The sequence below is a fragment of the Juglans regia genome, chromosome 7 (assembly GCF_001411555.2).
Source record: "Juglans regia cultivar Chandler chromosome 7, Walnut 2.0, whole genome shotgun sequence".
NCBI classification, from domain to species: domain Eukaryota; kingdom Viridiplantae; phylum Streptophyta; class Magnoliopsida; order Fagales; family Juglandaceae; genus Juglans; species Juglans regia.
The window spans coordinates 6,713,905-6,728,638 of NC_049907.1; the positions used below are offsets into that span (position 1 = coordinate 6,713,905).

The 14,734-nt window shown below is 35.9% G+C and overlaps 1 protein-coding gene across 1 annotated transcript; it reads right to left on the reverse strand.

The window, feature by feature from the left end:
- Positions 1-6,663: 6,663 nt before the first annotated feature.
- LOC109004873 (calcium/calmodulin-dependent protein kinase cmkB-like) lies at positions 6,664-14,283 on the reverse strand. The gene is made up of 6 exons (XM_018983582.1): positions 14,196-14,283; positions 13,943-14,100; positions 13,338-13,394; positions 13,173-13,262; positions 12,851-12,926; positions 6,664-7,316 (listed from the first exon to the last, which is right to left on the reverse strand). The coding sequence occupies exons 1-6, from the start codon at positions 14,281-14,283 to the stop codon at positions 6,664-6,666; spliced, it is 1,122 nt and encodes a 373-aa protein (XP_018839127.1).
- Between the last annotated feature and the right edge of the window lie 451 nt (positions 14,284-14,734).

Below are 14,734 nucleotides of genomic sequence, written 5' to 3' on the forward strand. Positions count from 1 at the left end.
AAACCCAAGCTGAGAGCTACTCGGCTAGCTCTAGCCCATGTACGTAGCCACTTATGAAGCACTCATGGTTGCACCGCTGTGAACAACCTTCACCCAACTTTGGCCTTCCTCTCTCTCACGTTAGTTTTTCCCTTTCTCTCTCTCTCTCTCCACGTTCCGTCTCCCTCCCCTTCTGATATAACATAGACCAAATGGCTAATCTGAAACTTTCTCACGTGAAACCCAAGTGACTTATTTCTAAATTACAAAACTACCCATGTCTAAAAAGTGTTGATAGTAGGATTGATAGTTTTATGATATTTTGAAGGTGAAAACATTCTTAGGTTCTAATCTTACGAATATTTGGAAAGGAATAATATTTTAGAATTTCAAGGATTTTAGATTTATGAAAATATAGGTTAATTAATGTATTCAGGGTTTTAATTACAATGTACGTGTTCAATTAGAAATTTATGCAAATTACTTGCCATTTTGTGAGAATCTCCTCTTTATATAGAGGTCTATTTCCTTGGAGTTATTGGGTCCAACTTTTCTTGTAAGCATTTTCCTTTTAGGAGCTTTATCTTGAGGCTAAATTATAGGCTTTTGATTTGACCCTTACAAATGCTCGTGATTCTTATGATTGATTTGCTCAACAAGGTCTTGAGGAAGGCGGTGAAGAGCTCAGCTTGGAGAGATAGGTGAGAGTTGTACTCTACCGCATTAGGTTCAAGCGTGGAGCTTCGCTTTGGTAAAAGATCTATTCAACCACATTAGTTGCGAGCGCGAAACTCGACTTTGGTGGGAGATGTACTCGAGCGCATTAGTTGCGAGCACGTAGCTCGGATTTGGTAGGAGATGTATTTGACCGTGTTAGGTGCAAGCGCGAAGCTCATCTTTAGTGTGAGATGTACTCTACCGCATTATTTGCGAGCGCAAAGCTCGGCTTTGAGTATATTTGTTTATGTTTGCCTGAATGTAGGTGAAGAGTGCTTATTTTTATGATTAGTTTTTTGTGTGTATTTCCATGATCCTTTTTGCTATTGTTGGTAGCAATGGACTTTCTACCCCTTGGTATAAATCTTCGTTTGATGTTCTCATTTTGAAGTTGATGTTAGAGTTTGTTTGCAGTGACCTGCGCTTTGTAATCAATATGCCACCTTATGAAGACTAACCTTATGTACTTTAGATAATGTAATATTTTGAGATTTTAATGAAGGACGAGAAGCCCATTTTTCATGAAGTTTAACATTATGGTACTTAATTGTTAACGTTGTTACTGCAATGTATTCTGCTTAAATTTTGTTGGAATTTCAGATGTTAAACATCTTACACATGAACTTTTCCCTCAAAAATTACACGCCTATTTCAATTCCCTCTTGGGTGATGACCGATTGGCCAACATCCTGGGAACAACGTATCCTCGCCTAGACTTTCATGAGGAATGGGACACCACAACATGGTATCAGAGCGCGTGTTTATGCATCTGGGTGAATCTTAGAAGTATAGGACAACATCAAAAATAGTAGTTAATCTAGTACAGTAGATTGATAACTTGCCTATTTCAACTCTCTCCCTCTCTCTCTCTCCCTCCCTCCCTCCAGTGCCATCAATCCATTTAAGTTTGTTTTATGGGGTTCTTCTTCCATTAAGATATGGCATGTTGTTTTTGGTATGTCCGATTCACATAATAATATTAATGTGTTAGAGAAGTCTTTTATTTTCACGGAACTTACCCAATGGCGTGCTCATCCAGTCAATTACACAATCAATGACAATGACTACACTATGAGTTACTACCTTAAGGACGGTATTTATTCCAAGTGGTCAATGTTTGTGATGATGATTCCATCACCCCAAAGGAATAAGAAAATTTTTTTTATCGTACCACAAGAATCCACAAGAAACGTTTTTGAGCGTGCATTTGAGGTACTTCAACATTGATTTGCAATAGTCCGTGAACTTTCCCGAATTTTAAAGTCAATGAACTAACAAATATAATAAAAGCATGTATTAGAATACTAGCTTATCGAGTATCTGATGATTTTGTGGATGGATATTTGAGGATTGTAGAAAATGCAGTAGCTGATTGTTTAAAGAAATTTGTTAAAGCTGTCATTTCCAATGAGTATTTGAGGTCACCATTTGCTATATGTAACATTTTACATATAGATGCTTTTGTACGTTATGCTATTTATCTTTTATTAGTTTATTTTTTAAAAGATTTTCTTGCTTGTCTGTTTCAGAACATTCAAAATAAATGGGTTAAAGGAATTTTACATGATGCTGGAAACCTTATTGAAGAAAAAGTGGATGAGGTATTGAAGGAGTTTTTAAAAGATTTGAAAGAAGGTTCACTGGCAACCAAAGGGTGGCCAACTTTTCTATCTACCTATATAGTCTCAAAATGTGACGCCCCCAAAACTCCGCTTAGAATGTAACATATATTTAGAGTATCGAGACATGCAATACAAAGTTACATACCCCCATTCACGATAGTTAATATGCAATGCATCATAAATTGTAACTAGCAGTATACAATAATCACAACGAAATAAGGGTGACTAGATAAAACTCATGCAGAATGAACTAAAACATCCCAATATCATTAATAACCATCATAAGTTCAAACCATAAGGTAGCATATCCTCAATACAAACAACTTTCAAAAATAAGTTTGCATGATTAGATCAATTCCTTCATACACTCCAAAGCACAAAGGGTTAGAGCTATGAACATCAAAATTAGATCTAATCTCCGATCGAGGTCTGAATCCTCTTTAATCAGTCAAATCCACTCGTCCATCATGTCCGTCGTCATCGGGTCTTTATACGACTTCTCGCTTTCCAAGTGGAATGATAATGGGTCACAAGGGATGAGATTTACTTGAAGTCCCAGTAAGTTAAACAATCAATATGCACAAAGATAAATTATGCTTAATAAATGATAAACATGAAATGCATGCTATGCAGAAAATCAATATTTGTCTCCCATCCAAATTCCTCAATATTTTCAGAAAAACTTTGATGCACATTTTCTTACGGAGGACATTTTTTAATTCAACTTAAAAAAAAAAACATAACATTTCATTATTGTTAAGCATCATCATTAACAAATCACATTAATATTAACCATAACACTAACATCATATCGTATCATCATAGTTCTCCATATGCAATGTGAGTATCTGCTGGTGACCATAATACAACTCACGTTAAAACTACGTTGCCTATAGACTCATTCTCAATGCATTGATAACATAACAGTATCATTATCATCATAATATCATAACATCACAATATACAGACACACACCAGTCTTAGGTGTCATAAAATTTGACGTCGCTCTGATGCTCTTTAAAAAAATATATTCGAAACTCGTTAACTATTCTTCATCAATCTAGGAGTTACCATTCTATTTTTACTCACTATAGAGTGAATAGAGGAGTTCCACTAGAATAATTCTCCATTATAGTCTTTGGGATCATGACAAAAATCAAGTTTCATACTATGGTTGAAAATATTTTACATGACATGCGTTTGTAAGTAAGCTTTTTGTGAAAATGAAAATTTTGTGTAACATGCTCAAAAGATGAAAGTTTCACATGTCATGTAAGCAAGTAGTCATGTACTCAATGTATCATATAGCATGATGTTTCACGCTCAAATGACATTTATCTCATGAATGTGGCATTTATCAATAAATCATAAATAACTTATCAATGTGCAAGTTAAAGCCTAACTTACAGACTGTCCGAGTTTGAAAAATTATAACGGCTATAACCAAGGTTATACTGAGTTAGGATTTGAGTTTCTAGGAAAGATGTTCATAATAAAGAAGGGTTCAAATATAGGTATTTACAAAAACACTCCTAAACTTTCCAAAATTGTCACTAATGCCCTAAATTTACACTATTTGCAAATGAGCCCAAAAATTAACCAAACTTCATAAACCTCACATTTTCTATGTTCTAAAACCATATATGCCTTTAGAATTACAAAATTCAAAGTGCAACTATGCTAATCACACTCAACTCGTGTCATGCATTCTATAAATTGGTAAGTGTGATTTCCACTAATTAACCCCTATGGATGCTTGTGTACTCTTCATCAAGTGCCAATAGTAATTATAACCTTATGGCTAAATTAAGACTTAGGCTTAGATCATACAAGTTCATCCTAACACTTAAACATGGCTCAAGACTTTAATCATCATTAAATCATTCATTAAGCATGTATTATATTTCTAGCTTTATTCACCACAAGATATTTTAAAAGTTAATTAAATCATGCATTTTCATTCTTATCCCAATAACAAAACTTTTCTAAATGCACATTATTCAAGCCTAGGTAAATTAATCAAAACTTCATGATTTAAGCTTAAACAACTTGAACAATAAAAAGTACTGTTTTACAATGAGTTGTACCATATTTTAGATTAAAAAAAAAACAAATAATTTTAGATAAAGCAAAAAAAGTATTAGCATGTACGTTCATCAACCTAAATAAAGATGCTTGACATGATAATAATGCATTATGATTTATAAATCATAATTATCTCTTCTAATAGTTGATCTCCTGACCACTAATTGATTTTCCCAATCTTCAAAATTAACTAATCATCATCAGCAAATTAGTGAGATGCAATCACCAAAATACAATTAAAAAGGAAAAAAAAAGTGTGATTGTCAAATTATAAATGTCAAAGGGGATACAAATTATTATTTTAAAATTTTATTGAAATGCTTATATAAAATATAGTGGGGCGGATTGATCTTCTGTTGCACTCTGCCTGAAATTCTTCTAGTCCAAGATCATATACATACATATATCTTATATATGTGTATGTGTAGGCCTGCAACCCGACCAAATCGTGCTTGATTTGGGCCCGATCCGACATTCATGCTAATATAGAAAAATCCGACCCGACTCTAGTCGGGTCAACCCCTTTGATATCGACCAATCTCCAGAAATGTCATTTGAAACCCCTCTAAACCCACAGCCTATACATGGCTTTCTTCTTCAATTGCTGTAAATTCTTTCAAAGCCTCCAAATTGTTCTCTACACAGCCTACTTCGAACAACTAGGGTTTTGAAAGTAAGGGTGAGAAGGAACTTAGACATGGAATCACCATGAGGGCCAAGGTAAGATTTGATTGTAGTCTTATAACTCTTATTGCCGTATGATATTTGTCGGGCCCTACTATTTGCTCGATCTAAAAACTTAAAAATAGGCATTTTTTTAATTTTCCTAATCTCGTGCTGGGGTTTGCTCTTTGGTTTCACAGTGGAAGAGGAAGCGCATGAGGAGGTTGAAGAGGAAGCGCTGAAACATGAGGCAGAGATCCAAGTAGTTCTTTGCCAATAAATCAACGTTGTTTTGTGTCTAATCAGTTTTTTATTAGAGAGTCATAGTGTTTTCCATTTCTACGTTTGGATTTAATATCTGAAAGGTTGGAGTTTTGTGCTGTTGAATGAGTTTATCCCTTTCGCTCTCCGTCGGATCTGTCCAAGTCTACAACGCATCGAAGAAAATAGGGCCCAACGTTGCAACAAAATTATGCCTCCGACCTCGCGAGCTTGGCTTACTATCAACCCTATCGCATTGCCGCAGTGCAGGTAGGGCACAGACTTCACCTGCGACAACGACTTAGGTGATAACATTTATTGTCGGATGGATGGCATAAGGTCTGTAATTGTCGGATCGAAATCGACAGTTAGTGGGTTTGACTCGCAAGTTCGTTCAACCCGCTTTTTATCGGACGGGTCGTGTCGGTTCGTACAAACGGATCGGGTCAGCGCCTTTTCTGCACATCCCTATGTATGTGTATATATGAGTGGATAATTTTGGAGATGGAGAATGTAATAAGATGTCTTCAGCTAGGTTACATGCATGCATGTCGACTAATAATTAAGGCTGCATGTACAATGCCCACAAGTTTGATTTCTCCAAAAATACTAAAATATTATTTCGACTCGCAGAAATTATCTTTGCAGATATATATATTTATATATATGTATATGATGCTATGAATTATTTCATGTATCCAAATATTAATTTATAAACATGACGTTTTATTTTTGCAAAGTCATTAATTAATGCTATAAACAAATAGTAGAAAGAAAATTTTTCCTTAAAATCAATTGAAACACCCTGATGAGTGATGACTTTACAGAGAGTAAATGATCGAGACCAATGGGAACCTCAAAATTAGAAATCATTTACAAGATTATGAAATAAGAACAAGATCAGAATAATTCCTCCTAATACTTTCTACTTGCCTATAATTGAAAAAAAATCCAACTTACAAATTAATCTTCCAAGACGTACAGAACGTACATGATTAATTTACAACCGTATTTTTTTTTAAGAAGAGGACGGCACTCCAATTTTATTAATAGTTGAAATTATTGCATTCCAAAAATATATAGGCACTGTACATCAAGGAATTACTGCAACATTGTCCAATTGAAAATTTCATGCGCACATATTTCTTTATAGGAATTGCATGTTAAACTCCAATAGGTATGGTTGAAGGGAGGGTGTTCAAAAGAAGCTGCAAAAGCCTTTTTATCTGACCTTTGGACCTCCAAGTTTTCACCCTCTTCCGGCCAAGAAGATAAGGTCGAATCATCATCATCAACAGAAAACGAGCTGCAAATAGAAGAGTCTCTAAACTCAAAATCAATCTCGTTCTAGGAAACGCTTGGAGATGCATGCCACTTCATGCTCTTCGTTCTTCAAGTACTCATCTTCAAGTTGATCTCCTACACGGGTCAAGAATGGATGATCCACTAGCATCTCAGCCGTGAATCTGTATGTAGGTTTCCTCACGAGAGACGACTTCAAGAAACTCTTTGCTTCATCTGAAACTCCACTTGGCATTTTGGGAACTTCACGCTCATCGCCAATCAGCTGTAAAAGCTCGTATGCATTCAACTCTTCCTCCCTATCCCAAGGAGATTTTCCAATAAGCATCTCACACACAAGACACCCAAGAGCCCAAATATCATAGGGAGGCTCCTGTACATTCTCATTCACCGCTTCAGGTGCCATATAGAGAGGCGTGCCTCTCAAGTAAACGTTCAAGTCCATCATCCTCTTATTTTTCTGTGCCGATCTCTTCGCCAACCCAAAATCTCCAATCTTTGTTACAAAATTACTGCCGGGGCTAATGGCGGGCACGAGTAAAACATTCTCAGGCTTTAAATCGCAGTGAACGAAACCATAGTCGTGAATGTGACTGAGCCCTTCGAGGATTGACCAGGTATAGCACTTTATATCAGTTTCGGGCAACCGACAGCCATCAGATTTCTCGATTGAATCTGCTAGTGTTCCTCCAGAGGCATACTCCAATAAAAGATTATAATGTAAGAGTTTTATTTAAACTCAATATCCCACACACCCATCTTGATAGAGTTTAGAATAGTTCAAAACTTATCAGTTAATAGATGAGTTATAATGGGATAAGAAAACTTCTAAGAGATAAGATCAACTCTCTATCTCTAATCACAGTCAAACACAAAATCCTAGATAATTTCTTAATGGTCAGAAATCTATAAATAGAACTGAAGGATTAAAGGGTTCTCACGTACAACATCAGAGTACCTCTAGCCATCAGGAGACACTTGTGAGGCTAAGTTGCTAGAGTGATCCTCCTCTCATAGTTAGATCAAATTATTCATCAAACATATGGAGAAAGGTACAAATTTAATTATCATTGTTTTATTATTGTGGATCATAGAAAATTAAAGATCCAATTATTAATGTTCATGTTAAAATATTTAACATGTAAATCATATCGCTATTTTCCTGGGTCGTAATCTCTTCTGAAAAACAGTAAATCACATAAGGGGAGCCTTTGACGTTGTCGAGAACCTCTTTCTCCTTCTAGAGCGAACCAGAAATAGACACCTCTACAGATTTCACCGCCATGGTTGAAGGGAAACAAACGAACCTTGATTTGGATTTCTTCAAAGTGGCAAGAAACAAGGACCCAAAACCTCCTTGCTGATCGATAGCCCTCTCACCCAACTTTCTCCATCACCAAACGTTCTCTCCGTTTCCTTTTTCTGATCTGGAGTTAATAATTTAGCTTGATCTCATTAGTATTCCTAATTCTGTTAGAAATAATGAAAACTAGCAGAAGTGAAAATAATCGACTTTCTACTCGATCGTTTCTCTTCCGCTTTGCTACAAAACAATACAGAGAATCGTTGTTTGATCGATCTCAATATTTATACAACTTATGGTTAAGCTAATTGTGTAGTAGGAATAGAACACTCGGAACGAGCGTGCGGTCATGTGGTTTTAGAGTTTGGAGGAACCTTCAATTCCTTGGTTTTGAAACCCACGCAGAAGTCCAAGCTACCAGATTTTATAGTTTATATATATATATGCCCTCTTTTATTACGCCCACCGCAACACTTATCTACAACCTCACCAAGGAGAAGACCTATGCTTGTAAGGGAAAAATATAAGAGCAATGCTAACTATAGTTCCCATTGGGAACTGCATATGTTGGGTTAGTCAAATTTATTTTTAATTTTTTTTAAATTATAATAATATCCTTATCAAAATGGTACTTTTTTCAATTTAATGAAGAGTTTGTACACGCAGTCTCCATTTGGGGACTGCAAATAGAATTTCTCAAAAAAAAAAATATTTGCAATTCCCATTTGGGACTGCATGTGCAAACCATTCATTAAATAGAAAAAAAATACCATTTTGTTAAAGATATTATTATAATTTTAAAAAATTAAAGATAAAATTGACTAAACTTACACATACATTCCTTAAAAAAAACTTATCTCCTTGTTTGGTTTCTGATTTCACAGGTTTTTTTTTTTTGTTTGTTCTGATTTGGAATTGGGGCCTTGTGGTTTATACCAAAAGTTAATATTTTTTACACTAATTAAGGGAGAAAATAGATCAAAGTTCTAGGCAAAATTGATTTCTTATGGGTATTGGATATATACTGATCAAATTGGTACTCTAGCCTAACTATTTCTATGGCTCTTTGATAGTGGGGAAATTTTTTGTTGGTGTTCTCAATTTATAGGGAGAAATTATATTTTGCTCCCTTGAACTACTACCATTTTTTCAATTTACTCCCTGAAATACTTTTTTCTTATGTCGAAAACCTCTCCATGGCAAGGTTCTTGGTGGGTCGACCACCCAAACAGAGTAAATCTCGGTCCCTCACGAAAGTTTCCTTATACAAAACTGGTTAAATTACTGGCTTTTCACCAGGGGTATGGCCCAAATGATTGTTTGCACCCTAAAATACTTTTAATCTTTTTGCAAGTAATTTACTCCCTAAGATACTAAAATGGATAATTAGAACCCTAAGCTATCAATTTATTCAATTTGCATCTTGATTAGAGTTTTTGGGTGCAAATTGGAAAAAATGATGGGGGTTCAAAACTGCAAAATGTATTTTCATTGAACTCCTAGTATATCACATTTATTGTTGATGGGCATTTAGCCTAGACAAGGTTCCATTTTTACTAAAAAAGTATCAATTTGATCTCCTAACTATAAAAGTTTTAAGCTTCCTTCTTTCTTTTCCCTTTTTATGCCCTGACATCGGTTTCTAGCAAGCTTGGGAAATTGTAAGATCTTGTTTTGCAGTTTTGTCATGGAATTTCTTGATTAAGCAACAATGGTGAAAACTCATTGGGTGATCTATATGATTCGTTAGAATTTGAAGTCGAGTTACAAGGTGGAGAAGGACAAGTTTAAGAGTTACTATGTGATGGGTCCTTAATCATTTTGTAGAACAAAACAACCTTCCTTCTTGTATTATTTATGTTATAAATGATCAGGTCATAGTTTGTATGGCTTAATGATTCCCATCTGGGGTGTTTGGATAGTCAAAATTCAGTTCACCTTTTTATGCTCTAATAAGCTTGCCAATTCAAGCTTCCCAAGTGTAACTCAAAAGTCAGTCTGGTCTAGCTTATTGATATAAAAACACTTGATAAGCTTGATCTGGTTATGCATCCGTGAACAAAGTCATATTTCCTTGCTCTCAGAGATTCTTGGGTTGGCCTGGTAGGATTAATGTTGTCTTGACAGGTTTTCATTAGATTTGATATTTGCACTTCCATAATTTCTAGGCATTTTTAAGTTTCTATGATGCATTGAAAAGAAAAAAGATGTATTTCTTAGAATCTAGCAAATAGTAATCGTCATTGTATTAATGTATTCTGATTAGTGAAACTATTTAGGCAATTTACCCTCTGATATTTTCTTGGTGTTGTGCTATCATTTATAATCCATCGTACAACTCATCTTCATATCTCAGGGGTGGGTAGCGGGGCCACGACCCCGCTACACTGCCCGTTCGCCCCTGCCCCGCCTAGGCAAAGAGGGGATCCGTGTGACAGATGCAGAGGGCCGGTGGCCCCTCCCTCATCTGCGGCCCCCAGTAAAGGTGAGGAATGAAGGAAGCCCAGTCAGGCTCCAGATTTCCCCCACCCCATATATATAATATATAATTATATTAAAAAAGCCCCATCGACGAAATGATGTCGTTTTTGTCGTTTTGTCTATAAACTGTGTCGTTTTGTCTATGGGGTTTTTTAAAAAACAACCCAGACAAAACGATGTCATTTGGTCTGGGTTAGTTTATCCCCCCTTCCCCTTCTCGAGTCACTCTCTCTCTCAATTCTCTCTCCATTGCTCGTCCTTTCATTGTGTCTTGTGTCCGCTCATCTCTGTCACTCTCTATGTTTGTCGATGTCACTCTTTGTGTCCATCACATCATTGTCATCGAAGGTAGGCCCCAAATCCGAACCTTTTAGTTTTAGTATTTTATGTTTTTTTTTAGTTATGGTGATTGGAGAAAGGTTGAGATTAAATGGAGATTGAGGATGGGCCTTTGTGAACTGTGCGTTGTGGAGAATCGAGATTTGATTGTGCATATGATTGTGATTTGTAAACTGTTGTGAATCTATGATTTTGTGCATTCATTTTGAATTGGAAGCCTAAACTAATTTAGGGTTCCAATCCAAAACCCTAAAGTAATTTAGGGGTTTCAATCTTAGTATTAATCAAGGATAAATCATTAGTAAGATCTTACTATTGAAACTTAAATTAAATTTGGGCACATACATGGTACATCACAGTTAAAGGTGGACTTAGAAGAACAATGTAAGAAGAGTCCAATATTGAGATCCTTAGAAGAGAATAGTCAATCTAGACTAGAGATTGGACTAAAAACAAAAGGCGGATGAGAGTGGTGGAGGTTCTAAGTTGAGTGGGTATACTAAGTATGACTCCAATGAGTATAGAAGAAAGTTAGCTCGTATGGTTATCATGGACGAGCTACATTTTCAGTATGTGGAGCGAAGAGAATTCCAAGAATATTCCGGTTGCTTGGAACCTAGGTTTAATATTCTTTCTCGCCGCACTGTGGCAAAGAATATTAAAAAACATTACCAAAAGGAGAATGATTTATTGAGGGGCTAATTTGCGGGTCAAGTTGTTTGCCTTACTGTTGTACATGGACATCCGTCCAAAATTTTAATTGCATGTCTTTTATTGTGCATTTCATTAATTGTGATTGGACACTACATAAGAAATTTGTGAAGTTTTGTCTAATTTCTTATCACAAAGGTGAGACGACTGGAAAGGCCTTGGAGGCCTCAATAAAGGAGTGGGGGTTGGCAGGGGTTTCGATAGTTACAGTTGATAATGTCTTGTCTAACGATATGACATTGGGATATCTTAAAACCTATCTTAGAAAGGCGAATAAGAGAATCTTGGGTGGTGGTTGTATATTAAATGTGTTGCACATATTTTGAATTTAATTGTGATCGATGGCTTGAAAGATGTTGATGACTCGGTTGCATGAGTTAGAATGGCTATGAGCTTTGTGAGATCTTCTCCTACTAGATTGGAGAAATTCAAAGTTGCTGCAAGGAATGCGAGCACAACATTCAAGAATGGTCTTTGTATTGATGTTCCTACAACATAGAAGAACTGAACCTTTTGATGTTAGAAGTGGCCCATGAATATAAAGTAGCTTTTGAATTATTGGGTAATGAATATATCCAATATGTCAGATATTTTGATGAGTACGGGAGGTTAGGAAAGTCTATTGATAAATAATCGGGAGGTGATTGCTATCTTTGTAGATTTTTTAAGGATTTTCTACAAGGTGACATTGAAAATATCTGGTTCTTTGTACCCTATATCCAATGTATTCACTCAATAAATATGTATGATGAAAGAAGAATTGGATGAGATGTGTATGAGTGACCATGGTATATGAGGGTCAAATATGACAAGTATTGGAGGGATTTGAGTAGGCAAAATATTTTGTTATATTTTGGCTATTGTTCTTGATCCCTAGCTCAAGTTGATGGCATGGTATATAGTTTGGGACTTGTGCACGGGGTTACATGGGCTGAGCTTATTGGTGGTATGGTTAGAGACACTCTCGGTGGATCAAGTTTGAATCCCATCCACCAGATGTTGCGTCCAATAAGTCATTGACACATGCAGTAGCAAGAAAAGTATTACAGCAAGTAAGAATGGAAGGATTACAAGAATATGACACCCAATTATCATCCCAAATATCGATCTGATCACCCTTCCCAATACACCATAAACAACCTGATCTAATCACATATTTTGCATCACAAATACTACACCAAGCATAAGAAGGTTTAGAGCCCAACTTGGAAGATAAAAAATCACAACCTGGAAAATATTTTGCCTTAAAGACAGCAGCAGACAGAGAGCCCTGATTTTGTATAAGGCACTACCCTTGCTTTGCTAAAAGAGCCAAATTGAAAGCCTCTAAATTCCTAAAACCCAGACCTCCAAAAAAATTAGATATGCACATATTGTTCCAACTGACCAGTGTATTTTCCTTTCTTGGCCTCTTTGTCCCCACCAAAATCTAACAATAACGCCTTCAAGTTCTTTGCAAAAACCTTTTGGTAGCTTAAAACAACTCATAGTATATGTGGGAATAGCCTGCACTATAACTTTAATGAGCACTTCATGACTAGCTTGGGATAAATGCTTCTCCCTCCATCCTTTCCATTTTGGCAAAACCTTATCCTTTATATCCCTAAATGTATAGTATTTTGATCGACCCACAAAGAAGATAAACCAAGATACTTATTATGATGATGAATGGTCAGGACACCCCAAATTTCCTTTATTTCATTATTTACCACTTCATCCATATTTCGGTTAAACAATGGTTTAGTCTTCTTCCGATTTAATTGTTGACCCGATACAGCCCCATAAATTGACAAAATATTCTGAATGTGCACATTTATTGAAATAGATGCTTCACAGAAAATGATATTATTACCAGCAAAAAATAAGTGACTTACCCGAGGAGCATTATTGGACACTTTAATCCCTTTCACCAGATTTTGTGCCTCAGCCTGCTGTAACATTAAGGATAGCACTTCAGCACAAAGAACAAATAAGTATGGAGAGAAAGGACATCCTAGCCTCAAATGCCGTGTAGGCTAAATAGAATCAGTAGGAACTTCATTAATGAAGGCCTTATAAGAAACAGATGCAATGCAAGCCATGATGAACTGAATGAAATGAGAATTAAAACCCATCCTCATTAAAAGCTTCTCGAGAAAAATCTATTTCACTTGATCATATGCTTTACTCATATTTAATTTTATTGACATACACCACTTCTTACCCCTCTATCATCTCCTTATAGCATCCAAAGTTTCAAATGCCACCATGACATTATCTGTAATCATTCTCCCCAGAACAAAAGCACATTGAGTTTCAAAAATAACCATAGGTAATATCATTTTCAGTCTATTTGCAAGAATTTTGGCAATAATCTTATAGAACACATTACACAAACTAATGGGTCTATAATCCTTCAGGTACTCCAGATTTTTTTCTTAGGAACCGGCACAAGATAAGTATGATTAAATTCAACTGGCAATACGCTAGAATTTAGAACCTGTAACACATTGGTAACAACCAAGTCACCCACTGAATGCCAATATCTCTGAAAAAATAAAGACGATAAATCGTCTGAGCCATGAGCTTTCAATGGTTGCATTTGAAATAATGCCTCATTTATCTCCACATCAGTGAAAGGGCGCATATAATTTGAAGCTGAACAACATTTAAAACATCATCCAAATTAGAGGGATTAGTAGAAGAAAGTAAATCTGAATAGTAGTTTGTAACCATAGCTGCCAATGAAGTACCCTCATGAACATAACCCATATCATCCTTCAGTTTATCAATTAGATCACACCGCCGCCTCTGAGAGCCCTTATAATGAAAATACTTCATATTTTGGTTGCCATCTTGCAACTAAGTAAACCTTGAACGTTGTCTCTACATCAATTCCCTCATTTTGATAGCTAAAGCTTTCTTAACATTATCGAATTGGGATTTGACTCCAAATATCAAGAGCATGACTGCATTGTTCAAACTTTTCATCCAAAGGGACACAAGAAGATGATTTTCATGCAGATGCAATAGTTTCCTCACACCTTTTTGCTCCAACCCACATGGCATCAAACCTAAATAACTGATAATTATGCATATGACAAGGTTGCACCCCTTCAGTACTTAACAACAAACAGCTACGGCCCAAAACTAAGGTGGCAATATTTCTATTTTACATGAGGGATATATCTCAAGCCAAGCATTATACAAACCTATCCATTCTTTCTTTCACCAGTGCCATACCATCCTTTAAATTGCTCCATGTAAATAGAGACCCTTTAACATCAAGACT

Excerpts from the sequence above, each read along its gene's own strand:
- LOC109004873 (XM_018983582.1), bottom strand. The coding sequence starts at position 14,283 with ATGAAGTATTTTCATTATAAGGGCTCTCAGAGGCGGCGGTGTGATCTA. Across the intron at positions 13,263-13,337 it reads TGTCCAATAATGCTCCTCGG|AATATTTTGTCAATTTATGG; the intron begins GTAAGTCACTTA and ends GTGCACATTCAG. Across the intron at positions 12,927-13,172 it reads ACCGAAATATGGATGAAGTG|GTTTTTGCAAAGAACTTGAA; the intron begins GTAAATAATGAA and ends AGCTACCAAAAG.